At 40.3% G+C, this 25,945-nt stretch overlaps 1 protein-coding gene across 19 annotated transcripts in view; it reads right to left on the bottom strand.

The window, feature by feature from the left end:
* Positions 1 to 25,945, bottom strand: part of BCAS3 (BCAS3 microtubule associated cell migration factor) — a 488,284-nt gene that overhangs the window by 128,088 nt on the left and 334,251 nt on the right. For 3 of the 19 annotated variants that reach the window (XR_010593802.1, XM_065573041.1, XM_065573043.1), the window contains one exon: positions 16,857 to 17,471. The exons of the other annotated variants lie outside the window; for them this stretch is intronic. Coding sequence is in view for 2 of the 3 variants with exons in the window: in XM_065573041.1 (XP_065429113.1) it covers positions 17,416 to 17,471 (56 nt within the window). In the remaining variant the exon portion in view is untranslated. Of the gene's footprint in view, positions 1 to 16,856; positions 17,472 to 25,945 lie in introns of those variants that run through there. 19 annotated transcript variants of the gene reach the window in all.

The raw sequence follows: 25,945 nt of genomic DNA on the forward strand, positions 1-25,945 counted from the left end.
CTCTGAAGGACAATTAGTGCCCACAACATTAGTGACATTTGTCACTGCATGTATACCAGTGTTGGCATACAATTTAAAAGATTTAAAATGGTTTCTTTTTTTTTGCCCCATGTACTACAGAACACAAACACAAATCGTGTTTACAGTGGTAAGGAGGAATGGTTTTCCCAAGCAGGAACTGTAATACTTGGCACTTACATCTCTGTATTCAAAGAGTTAAGCTTGGTCCAGTAAAGATAAAAATCTCCAGTTTTATTATTTTGTAAGGCTGCCTAACAAACGAGGATCCAGCTGTAATTGTAACATTCCAAGCTCCGAAGGCGCCAAGTTTTACTAACTATAATTTAAGCTGGTCCAGTTGATGCAGTCCAAATTCTTGTTTGGATAATCAGCCTTTGTTTAAATATGTACAAAAAAAGCATAGGCCAGCATTAGCCTCTAGGCATGTCATGTGAGCTTATTACCCTGAAGCTTGCAGTAGCAGAAACTCATACACAAGAGGAGGATTATTTTGCTAGTATTACTGTTACGGTAACATATAATCAATCCTCCTCTCCCCCTCTCCCCACCGCCTTACAATTCACAAGTCTTCTTTCCAAGTTCAAATCAAGTTTAAAGGTGAAAAGGTCAAGGAAGTTTCATAGCTGGCTGTTGAAAGAGGTAGAAATAACCCGGGTCTCCAAGTTTGCATCTATTAAGGGCTCAACAATTTTATATTTTGCTGCAATTCTTAAGTGTGTGATCCCTTATGTATGATCTGTTTGGATAGAAATTAAACACTTGTTAATAATTTATAACATAATATAATTAGAAAATAATAATACACGTCAAGCAACTATATTCAATACATAAAGCAACTTGAGTGGCTCATTAGCCTGTTTGTCAAAGCAACAATATTTTTTTCATCTCATTTCTGCTGAGGGAACAACAGTTCAAGAACCACCCAGCTTGCTTGGAAGTAATTTCTCCATCAGCTGGGAGTGATTTCCAAATTGCTTTGCCTCACCCACATCCAAGTCATGCTGGAGTTGCTTTAAAGGCTGACTCTGGTTTAAGCTCTGACCAGGAGGTGCCAGAATAGTCACTATAAATAGGAAAAGTGGAGGTACGGCCAGGGGATAAAGTCTTGATACGAACAGAATGTGGATGCCACAATAAAGTGCTGCACATCATTAACTCTAAATCTTAGGTTTGAATGCAAAGTGCCAATACAAGGTCCACAAAAATGGCACTCAAAATGAGCCATTTAATAAACAGCAAATTCTACACTATTTAGACATTTGCAGACATACCCTCTCAGCTCATTAGAGCTCGTAAACCAAGGAGGAAGTTGTGTTGGTTACTCAGTAGGTGGTGCTCTGCCCTCTAAGTAAGGACCAAGGAGCCACAGAAGGTCCCATTTTTCTTTTGAGATGTGAAATCAAATCCCTTGGCCTCTTCTGAAAAGTATGTGTGCCATTGGCCTCTTTAGGGAGAGAAGGTGTTATGCCTAGCAGGGCTAGGCCAAAGTCCAAGTTGGGAATTACATTACTTGGTCTGTTAAAATCCCCCCGTAGTCCCCTGGATATATACAATGGCCCTGAATCATTGATTAATCTTTCTGTGAGAGGTGGCTGTATTTCTGTTGAGTAAAGTGATTCTTATTGTATATATTAGGCCAGATTCTCAACTGGTGAAAACTGTCCTAGCTCCACTGAAGTCATGGAGCTATGCCAATTTACGTCAGTTGGAGAATCTATTCCATTATCTTTATACAGCACTGTTCATTATTCATAGCTTCGAAGGCCAGAAGGAACCACTGTGATCATTTAGTTGACCTCCAGTATAATACAGGCCACAGAACTTCCCCCAAATAATTCCTAAAGCACGTCTTTTAGATGAAAAAAATCCAATCCTGATTTTAAAATGGTCAGTGATGCAGACTCCACCATGACTATTGGTAAATTGTCCCAACAGTTCATTACCCTCACCGCTAAGCAAGTCACCCCTTAACCTTCTCTCTGTTAAGCTAAATAGATTGAACTCTTTGAGTCTACCACGATAAAGCATGTTTTCTAATTCTTTATTCATTCTCGTGGCTCTTCTCTGAACCCTTTCCAATTTATCAACGTCCTTGAATTGTGGGCACAGAATTGGACACAGTATTCCAGCAGCTAGTGCCAAATATAGAAGTAAAATAACCTCTTGACTCCTACTTGAGGTTCCCTTGTTTCTGCGTGCCAGAACTGCAATATCATTTAGAAGCTAACAGCTCGGACATTCCTTGACATCAAGACAATTCTGTAGTGGGCAGTGGCCTAACTTTTATAATTTCCCCCCTAGATGCTCAGTCCCATGTTTAACGTTAGATTTTCATAGAATCCTAGAACTGGAAGGGACCTCGGGAGGTCATCTAGTCCAGTCCCCTGGACTCAAGGCAGGACTAAGTATTTATTTTTCACTTGTTTCATATCAATTACTAATCTATTTTAAAAGGTCAGATTTAAATAGAAAAAACAAGGAAGGGCAGATTAAGGATGAAATGTGGACTTAATTCATCCTTTTCAAATTCCTTGTGGCCGATCATCAGCTGGGGTAAGTTGTCATTGTTATATATACAGTAATAACAGTTTAAACCAGCTGAGGAGCTGCTCTCTTAGGCGTCTCAGAAACTTGTTCTCACATATATAACTGATCTCTTTTCTTCTTGCTTGCTGCCTGTGCATCTTGTCTACCTGTTCATTCCCCTGTCCTCTCTTCCCTTTGTACCTTCTCTAATTCTGCCCCTCACCTGGAACAATTTCCAACTATTTCCCCTACAGTCCAACTTTGTCCAAAAATCCTTCTTCTTTTTATTTCTCACCTATCATCTCCCCTTGTCCTTTCTTCCCTGATTTTTTGCTCCATATTTTGCTCATGTGCCTGGTCTTTGTAAATCTTTGTAAGACTTTTAAGGCAGGGAATGTGTGACTTGAAATAACAATACATACATTTAACAACGTACGTGATTACCAAGTTTAAACACTCATTACTTTAAAGCTATAGCTTAGTGATAGTTCAAGCTAACAAGCTACCCACTTTGTTAATTTGAGGGCTAAGCTGAACAGATCTTCAGCCCTTGTCTGACAGAGTGATCAAGTCTTTAAAAAAAAATTGAAATAATTTATTTTTTAAAATGGTCTTGCCTAAGCAAATTAAAAACCAGATCTGAATCAATAAGAACCTAATTTTAACATTGACTCTTAAGAAGATTTTTACCTGAGTAAAGACTACAGGATTCGGCCCTCACATTATTTACCTAAAATATCTTCTTGTACTACTACCCTCATGGTTCTAAAAAAATGTACATTTTGGAAACAAGAACCCCAATCCTCCATGCCGGCCTCCCAGTACAAAACAGATTTAAACCCAGAGGAAAAGGTTCAAGGACTCCCCAGCACAGGGAAATCTTTAAGTGATGTGGGTGCTGCAATAGCAGCTCCAACATCACCTTCTTCCTAGGGGCTTGCTTACATGGGGCAATTTACCAATACAGTTATAGTGGAATAAATTGTACCACAATAATTATGCTGATATAACTCACCTGAGTGGACACACTAATCCAGAATAAAAGTGATTTATTCCAGAATAATTATTCTGCTATAGATTTGCTGGTCCATTTCCCTGTGTAGACATGTCCAATACTCAGAATAAGGGGTGTTGTGGCCTTAGGTCCCAGGGCAACTGGCATAATGTAGAGCAGCATGCAGGAGTTTCTATATTTTGTTCGGAGCCTGGACTACTATCTGATGACCCCAGGATTCACAGAAAGCCAGAATGATTTTAAAGCTACATTTGCACACATACATGACTGCTGAGCTGCACTGGGGGTGTTAATAGGCAGGGCCCCAGGATCTGCCTCTGTATAATCTTACAATGCAGGAAGTAACATTCTAGGTATTAGAGTACAGCCCTATAGGCAGGGACTCCATATTTATCTGCAAAACGTCACGCTCATTCTTGGAATTACATAGGATTAAACAAAGACTGTGAATGGCTAGCCAACTACAAAAGCAGTTTCTCCTCCCTTGGTGTTCACACCTCAACTGCTAGAAGAGGGCCTCATCCTCCCTGATTGAGCTAGGGTTACCATACGTCCGGATTTCCCCGGACATGTCCTCCTTTTGTGTGCTAAAAATAGCGTCCGGGGGGAATTTGCAAAGCACTCACAATGTCCGGGATTAGCAGAGAGTGGCTGGGAGGGCTGCAGGGAAGTCCCGGGCTGGACTCAGGAGCAGCTGTAGAGGAGCCGGATCCGCCCTGCATTCTGAGCCAGCAACTCCCTTGCAGCCCAGTCCGGCAGCACTGTGCAGGGCCAGACCGGGTTTTGTTGTGCAGGGCCAGACCGGGTTTTGTTGTGCAGGGGAGCTCAGCCACGTGTCCGGCTCGGCTGCACAGAGCCCAACACTCTGTTCTGAGCAGCAGGGTAAGGAGGTCAGGGGGCAGGAAGGTTCTGGAGGTGGAGGTCAAGAAACGGGGGGGGCTTTTTGGGGGGAGTGGAGAAAGTTTTGGGCAGTCAGGGTACAGGTAGGGGGTAGGGTCCTGGGGGGCAGTTGGGGGGGGTCTTAGGAGGGGGCAGTTAGGGGACAAGGAGCGGGGGGGGTAGGGGGCTGGGAGTTCTGGGGGGGAGCTGTCAGGGGGCAGGAGTGGAGAGAGGGATCGGAGCAGTCAGGGGACAGGGAGCAGAGGGGTTTAGATGGGTTGGGAGTTCTGGGGGGGGCTGTCAGGGGGCAGGAGTGCGGAGAGGGATCGGAGCAGTCAGGGGACAGGGAGCAGAGGGGTTTAGATGGGTTGGGAGTTCTGGGGGGGGCTGTCAGGGGGCAGGAGTGCGGAGAGGGATCGGAGCAGTCAGGGGACAGGGAGCAGAGGGGTTTAGATGGGTTGGGAGTTCTGGGGGGGGCTGTCAGGGGGCAGGAGTGCGGAGAGGGATCGGAGCAGTCAGGGGACAGGGAGCAGAGGGGTTTAGATGGGTTGGGAGTTCTGGGGGGGGCTGTCAGGGGGCAGGAGTGCGGAGAGGGATCGGAGCAGTCAGGGGACAGGGAGCAGAGGGGTTTAGATGGGTTGGGAGTTCTGGGGGGGGGGCTGTCAGTGGGTGGGGAGTGGTTGGATGGGGCGTGGGAGTCCCAGGGGTCTGTCTGGGGGTGGGGGTGTGGATAAAGGTTGGGGCAGTCAGGGGACAAGAGGCAGGGAGGCTTAGATAGTCCTGGGGGGCAGTTAGGGGCAGGGGTCCCAGGAGGGGGTAGTCAGGGGACAAGGAACGGGGGGAGGGTTGGGAGGTCGGGGAGGGCGGGAAGTGGGAGGGGCAGGGGCGGGGCTAGGGCGGGGCTCCTCCCGTCCTCTTTTTTGCTCGCTGAAATATGGTAACCCTAATTGAGCTAACCTCGTTATCTCTAGCCTGACTCACTCTTGCTTGCATATTTATACCTGCCCCTGGAAATTTCCACTACATGCATCCGAAGAAGTGAGTATTCACCCACGAAAGCTCATGCTCCAATACGTCTGTTAGTCTATAAGGTGCCACAGGACTCTTTGCTGCTTTTACAGATCCAGACTAACACGGCTACCCCTTTGATAATAGATAAAAATATTATTTACATATTGACAAATATTTCTTTTCATTCGGTAGGATGTTTTAAGGGTCAAGATCTATATCTGTCTAACAAGACAGCATATAACACAGGATTATTTTTGGTAAATATCTGGCTGGTCAACAAAGATTTAAAAATGCCAGCTTTCTTAGGCTCCTCATTTCGTGGAAAGATATTTTATCAATCATCCCCACAGCAAAAAAACCCTGGATTTTCAGGATACATCAAAATCCCCCCACCACTGATAAAGTAGGATACATAAGCAAAGGGGAGATGTATACATTTCATACAATGTAACTGCTGTTGACTAAAGTTTAACACTACCAAATCTGCACCTAAGGGACTTCAACAGACATATTAGAACTGCATGGAGTTTGCTCTGAAATGACATAGTGTAGACAGAAACTTTAATGATACATGCTTTAAGCCATAGGTAAAATATATTATGCCTAAATATACTGACAATTTTCTGTATCACTTTTCTTTTTACTTTATAAATTGGCAGTACATTATAAACCACAGTTACAAATGACATCTCGTGCAAATATTTAACTCATATAAAAGTGCAAGTAACAGCCATTTAGCTTTCCAGCAAAGAAATAAACCCAAAACTGCTAATGGACATCGAGGGCAGTAAAATCGCTTCTGCAAAATCCATTAGTCATTAAAAGTTCTGTCGGGCTCAGTTTTTACAGCAAAACCTGTAAAAACTCAATATCTGATTTCTCTACTGGGACACTGAGGTGCGAAGATCCAAATGATGCTGGAACTGAATTTGTATATTTGAACCGTCTGAACTCCGTCTGCCCTTCACAAACTATTTTACCACTAACTTTTACAGGGTTCTAGACTACTGAACTACAAAAAGAAAGAAACATTAAAATAATTAAAAATACAACCAACTTTACAACCCTTCCACTGGAATCTGTCTTATTTGTTCAAAAAGAGGAACAGTTATGAAAGAATTGCAGAAATGAATGAAAGCCTCCAGATACTGCAGTAGAATAACATCTCATAGCATACTATTGAAAAAAACACTGAAACTAAATGAAGATTGCACTGAACAAAGAAGGCAGTTGCTTATTTCCATCTGGAAACTCTGTCAAATGGAAGTAAATTCCACAAAATTCCCAACTGATAGAGGAAACATAATTTTGCATCTTGCATTATCAACACACACTAGCTGCAGCAGTCTGCTGCATCTCACCCCACTAGGAAAACATTTCTATTTGTCTTACATCAAGGTTTCAAGCGGTGCCAAAACAGAGGCACAGAGGCAGCATCTAGGATACAGTGTTAGTTGATGAGATTTTCCATTCCTTTGTTAGATTTCTCCTTTATTTTTAAGGACTTCTGTGCTGTGTAGTCAGGGTAAAATCTGTTAACATATGGTAGCAGGGTACACGTTGCATGTTACAAAGTTACAGCTTTGCACAATGTAAAGTGTGATGTTTATAGCCCTGGGATCTATAATTACAAATGAACAGTTAAATCCTATGCTTGGGCCAAAGCTTACCCTATGTTATGCAGCTAAGAGAAAGGAAGGCAGGGTGAGCTTTTATAGACCCTAGGGAACCCGACAGCAGCAGAGCTACATACCTAGTTGACCTATGTGAGTGAGCTTGGAGAGTCGTCTGGATGCTGTGCCTAATGCAATTCCACCTGCCCAAGAAGTCACATGTCCTGCAACTCGTAGGCATGGCTGGCCTTAAGCTGTGGAGGGAGACACATGGCAGCTGAAGATGACACTAGCATATAGCTACTCCACCATGCATTTCCTCTACTGGCTGAACAGATCTAGTAAGTACCAGTTTTTGCTTATAGTTGCACGAAGCCAAGAGGCAAAGACAGGATTTAGCCCTTGTGAGGTTTTGCTGGGGTTTCTATGGCATACACTTGCGATTAATATATTTTTAAAAAGTTGGTTATTCTAATACGTGTTCTGAATAATTATTTCTGACTCAGGTCCCAATTCTTCACTGTGCTTCCATGTCATGGACTGTGGCAGTTCTCTGATCCTCAGCCCCCTTGTCCTGGTGGAAGTTAGAGCCTCAAGAGGCCTGCTCTAATTTCTGCCACAGGTGGAAGCTCTGTACATTAGCAGAGGACCAGCTGTAATGAAGCTTGGCTCTCCCATACCCTCTCTCATCCCGCCTCATCCACATCCAACACGTCTCCTCTGCCCCCTTATGCCAGGAGCAAGGCAGCTGGTGTATGAGGCCGCTATGCTGGCAGACTGTCACCTTACCGAAAGGTGAGTTCTCCTGCACGAATCTCTGGCCAATTTCATAACGTGGTTCAAAATTAACGTGGTAGACCAGAGAAGTCAGCCTCTTTTTTATTTGTGTGTGTGTATACGTGCTTGTCTTGCTCTTGTGCTACCGTTACTAGACTATTAAGAAAGTAGGCCAAAGGTTAGTCCTGGTGTACTGTAATACACAATATTGGAACTGACATAAGGTACATAAAGTATATCTAGGGCTATAATATTAAATGTTCAAAACATAAGGGAACCCTCCTGCTCCCTGGCTTAAGCCAATCTCTCACTACTGGGACCTAGAAAGTAACTTTTCCTGGGGACACGTTATCCCATAACTGCAGGATTTTTTGCACGTATTCTGAAGCAACTAGTACTGGCTACTGTTGGTAATGGACTATGGGATTAGATGGACGACAGATCTGATCCAGTCCCGCGATCCCTATGATCCCATGGAACAGGCGTTAAATGATCATTTAATTTATCCTTTTCCATTCAATATATTTTCTAGATTGTGCTCTCTTTTGGGAAAGGATTGTTTCTTACTATGTATTTGTACAATGCCTAGCACAACAGGCCTCAGACGGGATAGCTAGGCAATATCATCATACAAATAATAAATAACAACAACAGAAAGGATGAGCGGTTAAGCGCATAGCATCAGAAAGCACAGCCTCACATGCCAATGAGTTAAATATTGCAAGCAAACCAATTAAAATCAAGCTTATGCTCAATTCATTTTGCTTTGCTGGTAGGTAGCTTTATAGAGATACCACAGACACAATGGTGTTGGGTACAGAATAAAGGCATATATAATTAAAGAGAGACACAGCTAGATAGGATAGATAGCTACTGTAGACCATATGCAACCTTTCAAACCCAGCATTCTGATTTAGGATAGAAAGAGCATTTTGTAACGCACATGGACAGGAGTTCATAAACCAACCAATTAATCGGTGACAGTTCATTTTGGGATACTAGGCAACCCCCCCCACACCCACAACCCCCCACACACACCCACAACTCCCTGGATTCAGCTAAAGCATCTCCATCAGACACCTCACCTGTTCATTGCTGTCTGGTAGCTAATTCTGATTCGGGAGCTAATAGGTACAGCACTTCTTTCTCAGTCATCACAGCTGTGACTCAGGGGTCCAGCTACATAACCTGGCTAGTGCAGATGAAACTGTGTGTTCTCCCCATAACTGTATATGACCCCAATATGATTAACTGTATTTATGATTATTAATATTTGTATTGCAGTAGTGTCTAGAGGGTCCAATTGACACTGGGGCCCTATTGTGCTAGGTGCTGTACATACACATAATAACAGACAGTATCTGCCTCAAAGAATTTATACTTTAATTATACAAACTGTCAACAAGTAGGAGAAAAGAAGTATTATCCTCATATGGGGAGCTGAGATACACAGAGATTTGGGAACTAAGATGCAGAGACATTCACCCTTTTTCTAGACCCAGAAGTTGCACCAGTTTGACTTAAATAGGTTTTAAAACCAGTTTAGTTAAACCAGAACAAAAAGCTATGGAGATTCCTAATCAATTAATGCTAAACTGGTTTAAACTGAAATAAGTGTCCATATCCTTTTGCACCAGTTGGTTTATAATCACGCCTAAAGTTAAACCAGTGCAACTTTGTCACCTAGATAAACCCTCAGTGACTTGGCCAGAGCCAGCAATGGAACCCCGATTACCCAAGTCCCAGTCCAGTGGCTTAACCACAACTCCAGCTTTATTCTCTCCAATGAACATGCTCACTGTGTGCACTGACATGACAACTGGTAGATGTTTTCTTTCTCAGCCTGTCAATAAACCTATAGCCACTCATCTGTGAAGATGTAGTGAGAATAGTTTTAGTGAAAGTACAGAAAAAAGGCAAAAATTAATTTCTGAATGGGACAATGTAGTCAATGGAAAAATATGTTTTCCAAAAAAAGGGTGCCGTCTTCTCTTCCCTCCTGCCAGCCTATGAACAGAGATCAAGATTCAAAGTCAGACATCCCCATGCAAAAATGTATAGGAACTCTTCAGTTCTATTCCCAGGTCTGATACAGACTCGCTCTCTGAGGCCTTGTGGAAGTCAGTTAATCTCCCTCGCTCATTTTCCTCATCTGTACATGGGGACATTGTTTACCTTCCCTCACAAGAAAGTTGTGTGAACTAACTTATGTTTGTAATGTGCTTTGAACAGGTAAAATGCTACATAAGTTCTTAATAATACTAATAGATTCGATTTATTATGCTATCATGAGGTATCCTGGCCTTGTACTTCAGTTTCTTCTAACAATGATCCAGCTAAGCAGTAAAAGGACAGCTTCCATTTATAGGTCACCTCAGGTCTCCTGAACCAAATATGCCCCTGGCTTTTAATGAAACATATGAATTCCACAGTGAAGCCTACTATCCTTAGTACACAGAATGCCTCAGATGTGCAGAATGTCAAAAATGTACAAGAACAAGGATCTCTGATTATTGCTGTAATGGATGGAGAAAATACGAGTGCGCACTTTTAAAATCAACAAATAGCAATGATTTTTAAGAAAGGGCTTGTGTGAAATGTTACTTGTTTCTCAACACGGAGTCCTAGAAAAAGATATTTTAGAAGTCCAACTCTCACTGTTTCCTTCACTCCAGAATAGAATAAAATGTTACTGCACAGAAGGCACACAATCAGTCTAATATGTATTATGTGAAGGCAACATGTCAAAATGTAAGCTCCAAATTTATTACATTCTGAAAATTTATGTTGCAACAGTTATTTTAATGCATCTAGATTAATAGGTCAGATACAGTAATTATACTTTTAGACATATATTTTAAATCAAACAGAACAATTATGAGTTGCTTATTTTGAATTATATGTAAAGCTTTCCAAGTTACATAATTTTTGCATAAAGGTCCATGTCACAACTTGCCCATTTAGATAAGTGATGATATATATAGAGAGAGAGATGCAAAATAAGATGCATGTGTCTTACACTGTTTTTGCTTCTATCTCAGACTGTTAAAGTTTACCCACAAAGAATCTGTTTTAAAAGTGGGCTTGTGCCATTTCTTTTTTCCTTCATAATGTATAAAGAAGGTCTAAAAAGTTTGGCGAAGTTTGTTGTTGTTGGCTTTTGGGTTTTTTTAAGTTGATTTTTGCTTGCTTCCCACATTAGAAATATCAGGAATGTCAACTACAGGCTTCACTAGTTTTGCTAGAGGACTTCCTCGGGATCACATAGGATGTGCATTGTTAGCACATGCACCTTAACTGGAGGGACACAGGTGTCAAATCTTTAACAAAGGCTTCCTTTGTCCAAAATGTTCTTTAGTCGCTTACATTAAAAGAGGAATTAACAAAACCAAACCCCAGAAACATTTAAACAGAATGACTAAAAATCCTTCCTTCTCTTAAGTGTTCAACTTTCAATTTCCTGTCTCATTTGATGTCACCTTCTTATTAGTTCTCCAGCCATTATATCTTCGAGGCTAGACAGCACCCACATTTCTAAGTTATAAAACAGGAGAAAAAAACCCCAAACCCTTTAAGCTCTTCTTTGTAGATCAGGAAATAGCAAAAAAGGGAACAAGTACAATTTGTTCCCCTTTGGAGTTTGCCCTTGAGCTATTATTATTACTAGCAGTAGTAAAAGTAGCAAACTGTATATTATGAAAGCATCCTAAATCCTATGGCTCCATTATGCCGGATGCTGCATGACCAGAGAAAACATACAATTCCTGTGCCGAGAGGCTACTGTAAGAGCTAACAGCAAAATAATAATCTGACACAAATGAAACCTATTCATTTTTGGGAAGTGCAATAATATTCTAACATACATTTATGACACAAAGGAAGATGCAACGAGACTAATAAGATGCTTTTTAACCTTCCAGCATCCTGAGCTCTTTTTTCAGCATTTTGTTTCACTCGTTGACGATCTTAGAGACAAGAACAAACATACCCTTCACTTTAGTATTAGATAACACCAAAAGAGCTAAGGGTTTAGATGAAACAAGAAGCTGAAAGTAAACTGATTACACATGCATCAAGTATACCAGTCACTAAGCATTTCTGGATTGTAGGGATAAGATACTCTCTTTGCTTATTACTGCCTTCTTGATCCAAAGAGATTTAAGCAACTGGTTTCAATTAGATGTTTTTAAGCTAGTAAAACTACATCCATAAAGACATATTTATAGAACAACTTAAAACTGGAAGAATTAAAATGACTACAAAACTGATGAATTCCATTCCCCCATCCCCCAGAATCATTTACCGACTATTAACAAGCAAAAAGCACTGCAATTTTAAGAATTAATCCACTGTAGCAAAATTAAACCAGCTACACTAGCAGGGATAATGATAAATTGATGGCTCTAGTGTTGTCAGTTTGCGGGTGATACAAGTTCATGTTGTCTGTGTTAGTGGCCACTCTGTTGGAACAAACATGAACATAAAAGGTAACATTAAAAGTGCAGCAGCACCAACTGGAATCAATTCTGTCACTGAGCATGCAGACTTGTAATAAGTAGTATAGGGTAAATATTATATTTAATAAATAATTTGACTGATTCCAAGACTGCACGTGGAAACAAAGAAAGACATAGTGATGACAGTAAATGAAAGAGAGATGATACTCATTTCCCTCAAAATTCCAGAACACAAAAGTACACCAGTGTGGCTTTGCTACACATGATTGCTTTCATCCTCATTAATGAATGACGAATATTCTGAGACTTATAGAAGTGAAAATTAGTTTTGATAGGGTTGTATCTGGCAGTTGCTTAATAAAATTTGTCTAAAAAAACTCCGCAGCATGTGACTACAAATATTTACACGACGAGTCTTTTCATTTGTGCCTTAATGAATACACAGCAATGGCACAGTTTTTTCATGTTAGCCTAGTAAAAAATAGAAGAAAAGGAGTCTGAATGCCAGTCCAGATGGATTAATCGTTCTCTGTTCTATGGGCAAACAAAAGCCCTGATCTGCTAAAGCTGTGAGCACAATTAGTCAAGTATTCATTAACAAGTATATCCTGCTCCTAAATATCCAAATACTGAATAAAATAATCGGCTATTGGTCCCCAACTATCATCCTAAATTTTAACTTCACGAGGCAGGAAACATTTATAACCCAATGAAATCAGTGGGGCTAGGAGCAGGCCCAAAGCCATTAATTATGAGAACTGTTGTGAGCAAATCAGGGGTAAGGGCACAATCCTGAGAAACCAAAACTGCCATTCAGAGTTACATGTCAATGAATTTTTCAGGTACACCTCTACCCCTATATAATGCTGTGCTCGGATGCCAAAAAATCTTACCGCATTATAGGTGAAACCGCGTTATATCGAACTTGCTTTGATCTGCTGGAGTGCGCAGCCCTGCCCCCCAGAGCACTGCTTTACTGCGTTATATCCGAATTTGTGTTATATCGGGTCGCGTTATATCGGGGTAGAGGTGTACTCAGAATCCCTCAGGATTGGGCCAAATTTAAACATACATATTGAACTGCATTAATGTTGTGTGCATGTCATTTTTAATAGTATTATTATTATTAATAAATTATTGCTGTGAATCTTACATTTTCCTTCATCTGTTCAGTAAACATAAAAACTAGATAAGAAAAGAATACTTAGAAATCTTTTTGATTTGATTAATCCCTTCAGTCTTCTACCCAGAGACTAGCACTTGGAAAACATTTCCAATGTGGACAGTAGCATTCCATATAGCGTGCATCTGTAGGACTAAAAGAGTGCCCTTTATTGGATATTCAGTACCTTGCCTGTCCCAAGGCACTTAGGATAAAGATACATTTGTTTTGCCTTAGCATCCTGCAAAGTCCTCTCTATTACCTCTCCACACCCTCATTGAGCAATGCAAACCAGCAACTGGCCACTGATGTCTTTATGCTGAGTTTATGACAGCATTGCCAATAGTCCCACGTGGCTTGCAAGCCTACTTCACCCCCCTTTCATTTTGATCTTAGAGAAAAATGACTAACTTGGCTTAACTGATTCAAAGAATTCTAGATACCTTCCTTCCTTGAGCACAATCTAATTTGGATCTTAAAAAAAAAAAAAAAAAAAAAAGATAAAACCCAAACAAACCTTGATATAATATACCATTTTACATAAATTACAAACTACCGTTTTACATAGTCTTTGTTCTGTTGCATTAGAGAAACAGGGAACCAATGGTAGCAACTGTTTTTTTTAAAACTCACTCCAGGGATCTCACTACTGAGCCTGCTGAGATATATACAGAAATATGTAATTAGTGAAATTATATAATGCACCTATACAAGATTCACAGCCCAACGATGTAAACTCAGCCTCTTAAGTTCATGTAGCTCTGATGACTAATTAATTTTTGACCTTCCAAAAGAGTCTTTTCTTTACAACATGTCAAGAATAAAGACTAAAATATTATTTGTAAATGGGAAACTCACTAATCACGAGTTTAATCCCACTGCCTTTATTCACACAAATATTCTCACTAACTTCAGTACGACATCCTGAATGCTTAAGGCTTACTCATGTGAGTAAAGGTTGCAGGATAAAACACAAAGTGATATTTCATACCATCATATCCAAATTAGCGAAGCAAAACTATAGGATGGAAGTGAACATAAAAGCAAGGGAAATAACATGAACAGTGGAGCAGTAAACAATTTAGCCTGAGGCACAACACTAATGCAAGAGTAATTTCAAAGCACCAACTGAACCAACTAAGGTGACAAAAAATGTGTGTTATAATAAACCTAAAGCAACACTTGCTGCCGTTCCTGCCCTTCATCAAGAGCAACACAAAATACAAACTAACGCCACAAAACGTCATCAGCATCATCCTGAAGGGTACAAACATTAAGCAATAAATCATTTGTTCCTACAAGAAAGGAGGACTAAAGCAAGAATCCTGAACTGGAGGCCAGGTCCAAAGCCCATTGAAGCCAATGAAAAGACTCTCACTGACTCAGTGGATTAGGCCCTAGTCATTATAGTGAAATTACAGCATCCCAGGCAAAAAACTTTTACTCATGGAAGGATGTGTAAATATCCACTATCTACAATGCAATAAAAGACCCGGGACAGCTGACTTGGACTTGTGGGGCTTGGGTTGCGGGGCTATAAAACTGCAGTGTAGCTGTTTGAGCTCGGGCTGGAGCCTGGGCTTTCAGACTGATGGGGGACAGTCTCGGAGCCCGGGCTCCAGCCCCAACCGGAATTGTTACGCTGCTAATTTAACTCTGCAACTCAAGCCCGAGTCAGCTGACATAAGCTCCGAGACTCGATGCCGTTGTGTTTTTGATCACAGTGCAGACGTACCCTTAGAGACACAAATAAAAGAATCACCAACCGTTTTTCACTTAACCCACGAAACAAATATTTTAAAAACTGATATGTGCTTCTCCCCTAATCTTTATGATTATTAGTTGTATTACAATAGCACCTAACGGTTCCAACTGAGTTCAGGGTCCCGTTGTGCCCTCGTTTATACCAGAGGTACATAGATTCAGTAAGAGAGAATCTCTGTCCCAAAGAGCTTACAATCTAAGTAGACAACACAGTCAAAGGGTTGGGGGGGGGGGGAACCAAAAGCACAGAGAGGTGTCTACGGTCATACAGTCCTTTAGTGGCTGATTTAGGAATAGAAGTGAGATCTGCTGACGCCAAATCCCTATTTTCTGAACCACACTGCCTTTTAGTCAGACGTGCTCTCTTTATATATATATATATCTCACAGAAATTATATATTTATTTATCTAATACCTTCACCAGTTTTGTTTATGGGTGTGTGTGTGTGTATATATATATTTATATATATAAATATATATAAACAAAACAGGTGAAGGTATTAGATAAATAAATATAGAATTTCTGTTATACAGAAATAAACTTTACACATTAACACATTATTATAAGATCATCCCACTTAAGATTTATTGTCAAACAAATAAGGTAAGCTCAGTTATTTTAGACGTGGGGTTGTAACGCAGTAATAGTATTTTAGAATGTACTATAAATCTGGGAATTTAACTAGATAAGTCCCAAAACTTGTATATGACAGCAAGGATTCTCTCAGCTTTCTACAACTGTATCCTGCTATTGCTCTTAAGATATTTTTAAATCTTATTTTTCATTGAGGTCAGAGATCAGTGTATGTCAACAAAAGTAGGGCATTTCTGGACACAAATCTCTTTGAATAAGCCAGCCTGAGACCAGAACATACTCAAAGAAAGTCCACCATATTCAGAGTCTCATCCTGATCTTTTTGCTATGATTTTAAAAGAACCCCTTTAACTACTAAGTTCACCATGTGAAAAGCCATTGCACACGTTGAATCATTTTAATGAATTACCTCCGAGAATTAAAAGAGTAGGAAAGCATTTCAATATCTACAGTTGACAATATGAGACTACAAACTCAGAACTTCTTCTCTTCTCCCCAACCTATGATCTGGTGCTTGGGTATAAAACACTACAAAAGACACAGGCTCTGCTGCATTAAAAACTGAAATAATGGGTCTTAAGCAGAAGTAGCTTCTATAATACACTGGTATTTAAGTGTTTCAGCTGTTGAACGGATTTGCTGTAAGCAGAGTAGACAGAAAAATACAGTGAAGGAGAACTTTTAATCTTTGCAAGTTAAAATGACCTTTACATTTCATTTGTAGCTTTTAATACATACGAGATTTAACTTTTACGTTACACTCATGGGTTTAGACCCAAGGCTGTCAAGAGAATTTCCAGGCATTTGGGAGAGTTGTGAGCTCCAGGGCACTTTATCCATCCAATAACCATCTGTAACACCTTTCACTTAACACAATTGCATACCACAGGACTGTTCTGCGATGCCATATTCCCATACTAATGGAAATAAGCCAAGAAGAGTGGGGCTTTGTTGTTTTGTTTTTTTAAAAAACATTCTGTAGATGAAGCATTGTGTTTGTCTGGGCATACCACAAGAAGGACAGGAGACTTGTTATGGGTTTTAATCAGGCTGCAACTTTATTATATACATGTCTGGGACTACCCGGCAGATAAAGTGTACAGTGCAGGCAAATCCATACTTATTCACATCAATTCTCCAGGGCTTCCACCAGCCCCCCTTTGTTTCCATCCAGTTCCCCCAGCCGAACCAGGGCTTGGACCTTACCATCCACCAGCCTCGCAAGAGGCTTAAGGAGGACTATGAGAATGGGGGAGGGAGGGTTGGCTCTCTGCCGTACCAGTCATGGGAGTCCCCGAACCCCCTCCCCAGTTCTGTTTCTTTATCCAGTACCTCCTTTTAAGTCCTTTACCAGGACATTTATCTGGTCACTGGCTGCCCTCCCTATGGAGTACCTGCACTGAACATCTGCCACAAGGAGGCGCCAGCCATTTGCTTGGCTGCCTCCCACCCAAGCCCGCTGGGTTTCCAGACATCTGCAAATGGCCTATTGGCCAGTGGCCCTACTGGGGAGAAAGAACCCATTGTCCCATGCGTGATCGTGATGGGACACCAGCAGCTGCATTGTCCTTGACCTGGTACTGCAGCAACCGCCCTTAATGGAGGGCCGCATAGGTGACCCATTCTCTGGATCCTTGTATTGACAAGACTCCTTAAAAGAAAACAAAATAAACAACTTGTAAGCTGGAGCCAAGAAATCTGCATTTCGCCACCCACATGACTTGCCCCACCCAGGTTTCGTGCCTTTATGTACATTCCTGGGGGAGTGAGGGGGGGTGAGTCATTGCTGCAAAGTTGACCACCAAGCACCTTTTGCAGCAGTTTCTGACCTTCTTCCTCTTCCCCGCCCTCCCCCGCAACCACAGAGCAGAGCTGTCCTTCTTTGGGTAAGCCCACACAAATTTTGCCCCACCTTAATTGTGGTGCAGTCTTTATACCAGGTCTCTCTGAATGGTTTGATGCTTGTCAGTCAAGTGCTTTTTCTACTGACTCTCTCCTTCTGCCTACTCACTATCCTGGTTAGATCCTTACCTAATTATACGTTTCTTCTATGTACACAATTCAAATATCTTAACTTATATGTTTACATGAGGAATAAAAGAAGATAAGACAGACTGAATTGGGACATACAATACTTTCATATGATGCAGGCTACTGAAAAGATTAAATTTCACAAGTAGGTACAAAAAATAAATCCCAAAACAATGCTTCATTGATTCCTCACAAATAATATTTCAAACTCTTACACAAGGTATATTTTTGGTTGTACAAAACTGAAATGCTACACAATTTATGGGGGTTTGAATATATATTTTCTCTCAAGAATGCACACCAGAATACTAGTTCTGAAGAAGTCACAGAAACTATTAAATGGAGGACACAAACCCTCAATGAAAACCTATAATTTTTGAATTAAGTTTACATGTCAGTGGATCTTCTGATCTTGGTCTGTATGGTTTTTCTAATCTGGGTTTCTAGTCTTACTTCCCATGGGTATTGTACACTGATTTTTTTCTAGGTTGGAATTACTCAACTTGAAGTGTGATTGAGGGCACATTAGTTACAGGAAACATAATGGGAAGTAGAGCGTTTATGCATATTCCAGACATATGCAGGGTTCAGAGCATCATTTCTGATCATGAGAAGAACAGGGCAATCAGTCAACAAGAAACTGGCCCAATCCAATCACTGCCTTGACCAGTACTGATTTGTTACAAGTTTTGTCTTCTGCTAAAGGGGTAAAGACAGTTGTCATCAACCTGCATATCAAGTGATTAAAAAACAGTTAATGATGGTCCTGCAATGTCATCAGTAATATACTGAGATGATCAACAGATATATTTAGAAAACTATTGTAGACGCATCAAAATAATCTACATTATTTATCTGCAAATGAGCTGTTGGAGAGAATGAAATGGTGAGCTCTCTTTTCAGAACGTTATTTCCCCCCAGTGATTTCATAGCTATGGCGTTATTCCTCAGAGTGGACTCCTAGGATGCAGAGTCTTGTCTAGGTTGCAGTCTCAACAGTGTCCAGCACAAATAAGAAGTGCTTGTCACCAGTGCTGCAGTCACATAAACAAGCAGCAGCTGGATGAGAAAAGGAGGGCATGTCAGCTCAGAGCGGCAGAAAAGGTTTTTCACGGCAGCTATTTGCAACCCTCCAAGGAGCTACAGAGGCTGCCCATTAAAACCCTGTTAAAACACTTCTGATGTTGTCAGCAGTGGAGAGCTGAAATAGCACAGTGATCACTGAGATGCTATCTGCCTCAAGCAGTTCAGTGGTACTGTCAATACTATGAGCAAGAAGGTACAAGATGAGCAACAACCTAATTTCTCCATCAAAATTTCATAAACTCCCTGAGCTGGTAGAAACTAGAGATGTGGGCAAACACATGACAGCTGATAAGCTGATCATTCGGGAAGGATGACCATTGATCTGGAATCTCATCCAAAACCTTTGAAGTTTTAAGTCAATTTACACTCTGAAACCAATGGCGTGTAAGTCCACATCTAAAGGACAGAAAAAGGAATGATAGAAAAGTCCATTAATCAAATATCCATAATTATCTTCCCACCCTCATACTTACTGTGAAAAGTTTTCTTAAATATATACGAGAAGGAAACCTTGCGCAATTGTGTGTCTGTGTATACACACACGCACACCTCAAAACATCTTAAAGTACTACATTTGATACACACACACACACAAATGTAGATGTATAAATGTGGCATTTATACATATAAATGTAGTATATATGTATTTCTTCTCACATTTCTTTGCCCTGAGTTATAAAAGGCCTGATTCAGTAGCTATTAAAGCATTTACACATGTAGTCCCATTGGGCTATAGTGTGCGCCTTTTACTCACTATGAGAGCAACCAAACTGAAATGCACAGGGCTACTCACAAAACAAGGTGTTACTCAGTGTGAATAAAGAAGGAAGAATCTGGTCCATTTACTTCCATGCTATTATTTGCATGAATAAGTGCTTCTCCTGATAAGTAATGGCTACAGAAACAGAGCCAACATGAAGAATTATTTATGATACAGCAAGGAATATGTGCTTAACTATGAATTTAATGTTTTGGCTATAATTTCATGAGAAAAACAACGGAGTCACCCACCTCTCAGCTTTTCAGCTTTGAAAGAAGACACCCATTGTTAAAGAACGTTGAAAAATAATTCTGGTAGGAGTGGTTTAGTTATTTATATGTGAACCATGACAAATGTTCTTATGTTCTTAAGAATTCAAATTGTGTGAAACCGAATGCAAATTAATCAACAATGTCATTGTTTCCTGGACATTCTCTGCAGGACCTCAATGTAAAAGATAGTGAAACTTCTAGACTCTTTGTCCTAAGCCAATATAATATGTTTCCTTCCGTTTATGCAGCCTAACGCCCATTGCAGAGAGCCAAAAGATGTGGAGTCCTTGTTGGGGACAAAGCAGAGAACTGTATGGCACCATTTGGAGTAGAGGGACAGATTAGATGCCCGCTGTTCAATATACAGTGACTATTCCAACCCTCTTATAGTCAGAGTTTTTGTGCACATATACCCAGCATTTGCAAATGGCCCTTGCATGCAGTCAACATGCTTATATCATTTCATAACAAGTGGAAGATTTCTGCTGAGAACACATTACTGTTTCCCACAGCAACAATGATTTATTTGGACCAGACTGGCAGTCCCTATGCAGAAAAAAAAAGGGACTACAGACTCAAGCCTACTCACATTATGTGTCTTCCATAGTAAAGTACCTTATTCCTCAGGGCATTATACATAATAATTTGGTTTTCCTCTGATTCATCCCCCATATTCACAGGCCACAACTTCATTTGTGTACATTTGGGTTCTACTGAGGAACTTTGCTGGGGAACAATATTTGGTGGTGCAAGTTTGGATGGCGTGATACCACACAAGAGATGCTGGCTTGTGATTGTTTTTGTGGCTGGTGTATAAAATATCTACATTTTACTTCACCCTATAGCTCTCCCCCTCTCCCCAACTCGACTGGAACATATGACTCAGCGCTCGGAGAAACAGGAGCAGAAAAAGCATCTGTTCAGGACAGTAATTTCTTTATGAAGTGCAGACCTGGTAACAATGATTTCTTGTGAAATTTAAAAAGCCAAGTGCTAGCCTCAGCAATCCCTTCTAGGTTGAAGTGGCCTGGTGGGTATATTTTCTCCTTGACGTGCAAAGAGTTATACATGAGACTATACTCTTCAATCTTTCTGCAGGGAATTGGTGTTAGCTTCATTAATTCAGTGCCACTGAACTCTATGGAACTGGACTAACATCACATTGGACAGCAATTAGGCCAATCAATGGGAGTTAAGTGCCTAACCTGCTTAGGTGCTTTTGAAAATCCCACTAGCTGCCTACATGTATCTTTAGGAACCTAAATACTTTTGAAAATCTGGCCTTTAGTCTTTTCTTCCTATGTGAGGAAAAAGCTTAAAACTATTCAAAACTAGGACACAGAAATCAACACATGATGGTAGATTTATTCACCCTGGTCCCACAAGCCCAGAAATTAAATATCTGCCTTTATCCACCCAGCTTTCTCTGCCTGTATTGGATAAAGATTATGACACCATACAACTAGAATATAAACAAGATCACAACAATTTTCAGATGAGCATAACTTTTACGGGATCAAATAACCTTAACAACCCAGGCAGTCAATAACCAGTGCAAATAAACGGTGGTAAATATAGCTGTGCTAACACTAAAAGCATGTGTGATATTCCTGAGGCAATAAAATCTTCAGAATAGTTTGACACTTCTGTAATACAATGTATTTTGTTCTGTGGGCAAGGAAATTGCTAAAAGAGCTTAAAGAACGCTCTAGTTAATTATTCAAAATTATATAGGCAGATCATCAGCAAACACTAAAAAGGAAACAAAGAAGTTGCAACAAGTAATCTGTCTGTTGATATTAAGACTGTAAAATCACAATTTTTTGGGATAAAAAGCAAAGCTCTCTAACAGTAATGGGGGGCCTGGGAACTGTGCCTCTCCATCTTCCCACTCTTTCTACAGCTCTACAACAACATTTACTTTCTTCCCTTCCTAATTTAACTTTGGGCTTGTCTTCACTTACCGGGGGATCGATGCGCAGCGATCGATCCACCGGGGGTCGATTTAGCGGGTCTAGTGAAGACACACTAAATCTACCAGCAATCGCTCTCCTGTCGACTCTGGTACTCCACCGGAACGAGAAGCATAAGGTAAGTCAATGGGAGAGTTTCTCCCGTCAACCCAGCACGGTGTAGACACCGCAATAAGTCGACCTAAAGGTACATCAACTCCAACTACATTATTCGCGTAGCTGGAGTTGTGTAACTTAGGTCAACTTGGCCCCATAGTGTAGACCTGCCCTTTATGTTAAGGATACTTTGCAGTTAATGCAGGTTTGTCATACTGTGGAGTGATGGCAGTAAAATTTAATCCAACAGTGTCTAATTATTTAGATCCACAACAATAAAAATATGTTTTTCAATATACAAAGCTATCTTCTATTTTTGCAAAATTTTATTTTCACTCTTGAGAGATTTACAACCTTAGCAGAACTCAAGCACAAGTTATTATTCAAAAGCTTTGCCTTTCTTTTGGGAGTGTCTGTTTATAATTTTTATTTCCCAAAGAAAAACAACCAAATTATTATTGTTCAAAATTCAAAAAGAACACGCGAAGAGAAATAATTACACTGAGAAGAAATATTTTATGGCTTGAGAATAAACCTCTCACTTCCTTAGCCCTGACAATCTTGCTAAGATACTTGGAAGCTAGTTTGCCAAGAAAATATTATATACTGAGAAACGTAATGAATAAAATTGTCATTCTTCCATAGAATTTGCAGGATTTATACTTGCCTCGTATTAAAATTACTTTGCAAATGTCATGCAGCCCAGCAAACACATGGGCACATTACTGGGCAGGAGTAAGGAAGGGTTCAAGACACAAATAGCTTTCATAACCAATGGCCAACAACAACATATTTTGCTGTTGAAGTGTATATATGATCACAAAAATGAGTAGCACAATATTCTGTTATTGTGCTCTTCAAGAGAAGGAAGGAGATATAAAATATAAAATGTATATACAAACGGAAGGCATACGGAAACTAAAACAAAATGTCAATATGTAACACCCTAACAAAACAGACATTTAGTTTTGGGAAGCAAATTAAGTGAATTAAAATGCATTCATAATAAAATATTCTGCAAATCAAATCTATGTTCTTAGATAGGTTACCTATTTTAAGCAAAAGATGTACTCTCTCTTTAGTTTGTGCTTCAAGCTTTTGTTCTATGAGAAGTCAAGTAATTAAACTTGCCAGGGGAAGAAATTTTCCTCTTCAATACCTTTACATTTGTGTAAAGCAAAATTATACAAAATGCTGATGTAAGCCCCACAGGGAAAATACTTCTGTTGTAAAGCAAACACTTGTCTATACCACCTTAAATCCATTTATATGCCTTGTTCTGTGCTCAAAATCTGGACACTCCCATGATGCACTTGGGTAGAGTGTCTGCCTGCTGGGATGAAGTTTATTCACAGGAAATATGAAGGGAAAATTCACGCTCTGCTGCTTAATCAGAACTGACATGGCATCTCCAGAGAGAGAGAAACTTAGGATGTCAGGCAGGTTAGCATAGGGCAAGCAGACGGTCAATAAAATATTCAATAAAGTCCTCTGATATCATAGACCTAATACTGTGGAAAAAGACAGAATTCCTCTTTTGATAAAAAAAAAAAAAGTTTAAAATGGGTTGTTAAAATGTATATACAACGTTAACCTGCTAAAATTTGAAGACAATTGTGACTGGTTTTTAAACATTTTATAAAAAGCAAAAACAAATGCAAACTGATAAAACACAAGATGTGCTCATGTTGACACATAAGGGAGACTGATTATTCAGAACAAGCAAAATGTTATGTATCTTCTCTAGAATAATTACATTGTTTTGTTGTCTACTAAACCTCATACGACTGTTTCTTACGTGGCACTAATTATCAGTAAACAAGCATATGTTTAAACAAAATATCCACTGAGTGTATTCAAATATATGCTGCTTAGTCCAAAAGACACAAAACCCACCCAATATGTAATGTATTTTCATCTGTATGACTTAAGCGAATACCATAGACATCCTAGTATTAGAAATGTATATTGATTAGTTTTCCGCATAGAAATACCGAGGGTGCTACCCTTTCACAACACTAAAAATGCAATCCGCTGCTCATATTTTTTGACAAAATTCATACTAGCACAACTGTATTTTTTACTATCTGATCCAATGTTTCATGACACTTGTTTCAAATCTTGATGTCAATGACTTCTTAAATATTTCCCCACCTGAACAGATTTAAGAGAGTTTGGTAAGAAAACCCAGAGGGATAAAGAAAGCAATAGGGCCCATATGCAAAGAGCCCCTGAAATCATTCTGGTGAAGCTGGATCTGAGTTTACATAAAGGGAAAATTAAATCAAGCAGTGGAGTGGATTAGGAAGAACTATACCAGGAGATGTGTAACGTTAATCATGTTTAGTTAGGGGCAGTGCTTATCTATTCAAGCTTGCCTTGGAGATCCTTCTTACTTACTGCAAGTTTATCTATATAGGCCTAATTGGTTTCAATAACATGCGGGGACACACACACACACACACACACAACAATGATGAGATGGTACAGAAAACCCGAGGATAGATAATAACATTTAGTACTTTCACATTATCAAACTGGTATGGAAATAGTAATTCATCCTCATGACACCACTGTGATGCAGGTAAGTGTTACAGATAGGAAAAAGGACCGATTCAGAGTAAGTCACTTATAAAGACCAGACCACAAGTCAGTAGCAGAGTCATGTTTAGAACTCTAGGATACCTGCTGCCCAGCCCTGTGCTCAGACCACTAGACCAGACAGACAGACAAGCCACTAATCTCTTAGTAAGACAAAGGCGCACAAAACTCCTACAGAGTAGCATAGTCATAAATGCAAAATTTCATTTTCAGAAAAAAAAATTCTTATAGCAGGTGTATTCCCTCAAAGGGAATGAATCCAGGCGCTGAGTGACGAGCTACAAGGGTGCATGGAATTGTCTTCACCGTGTGACCCCCACACAGTCCACAGAGCTGCACCACAGCCACTTCGTTGGCAAGTGTTCCATCTTACAGGCTCTGAGGGCAGCCTCCACTTCTCTTTTGCAGTGGTTTGGGGCCACCAAATCTATAAATACAGAGCTCAGGCCTCCCCCCTGACTTATCTCCAATGGTCCTTTACCCCACCTCTTGGACTTAAGCCGCACTGCAAGACTTAAATGGTAAGGATGGCTTAGCGTGGACCCTTCACAACTGCATGAATGTCATAGTATCACCCTTACCATTGTACTTAAAGAGTCTCCATTGTTTATGATCACAGAAAATGTGTTCATTTAACCCAGCTATTCTCTTAGCAGATACATACGTGTAGAGATGTATCAAAATAAAGTGGGCCTGTGACCAATCTATAACTAGGGAAAGCCAAAAGAGAAACTATACAAAGGAGAACCCATATGGGGACTCCAATTCCCCAAGACTCTTTCTCTGAGATCCAATGAGGAGACCAGAAGTGGGAAATGAAAAATGGAGGAGAGTTGGCTGGTGCACAAAGAGTACTTGTCTCTTCCATCTTGTTTCTCTTTACACGACGGGCTTGGAATTTGGGTAACCTATTTCAACTATCAGAGGGGTAGCCGTGTTAGTCTGAATCTGTAAAAAGCAACAGAGGGTCCTGTGGCACCTTTGAGACTAACAGAAGTACTGGGAGCATAAGCTTTCGTGGGTAAGAACCTCACTTCTTCAGATGCAAGATGCACTTCTTCTTGCATCTGAAGAAGTGAGGTTCTTACCCACGAAAGCTTATGCTCCCAGTACTTCTGTTAGTCTCAAAGGTGCCACAGGACCCTCTATTTCAACTACCCTCTTTGCAGGGTCTTCCTAATGATGAACTGCAGCTCCGATGCGTTTATGCTGCGTTTTTTATGCATCTATGCTGCATACAATTCAAAGTCAATTTACCTTCAACAACATGAGAAATGTGGGTATTCCTGTAATAATCATACTGATT

Source organism: Chrysemys picta, chromosome 19 (genome assembly GCF_011386835.1).
Source record: "Chrysemys picta bellii isolate R12L10 chromosome 19, ASM1138683v2, whole genome shotgun sequence".
Lineage (NCBI taxonomy): Eukaryota > Metazoa > Chordata > Testudines > Emydidae > Chrysemys > Chrysemys picta.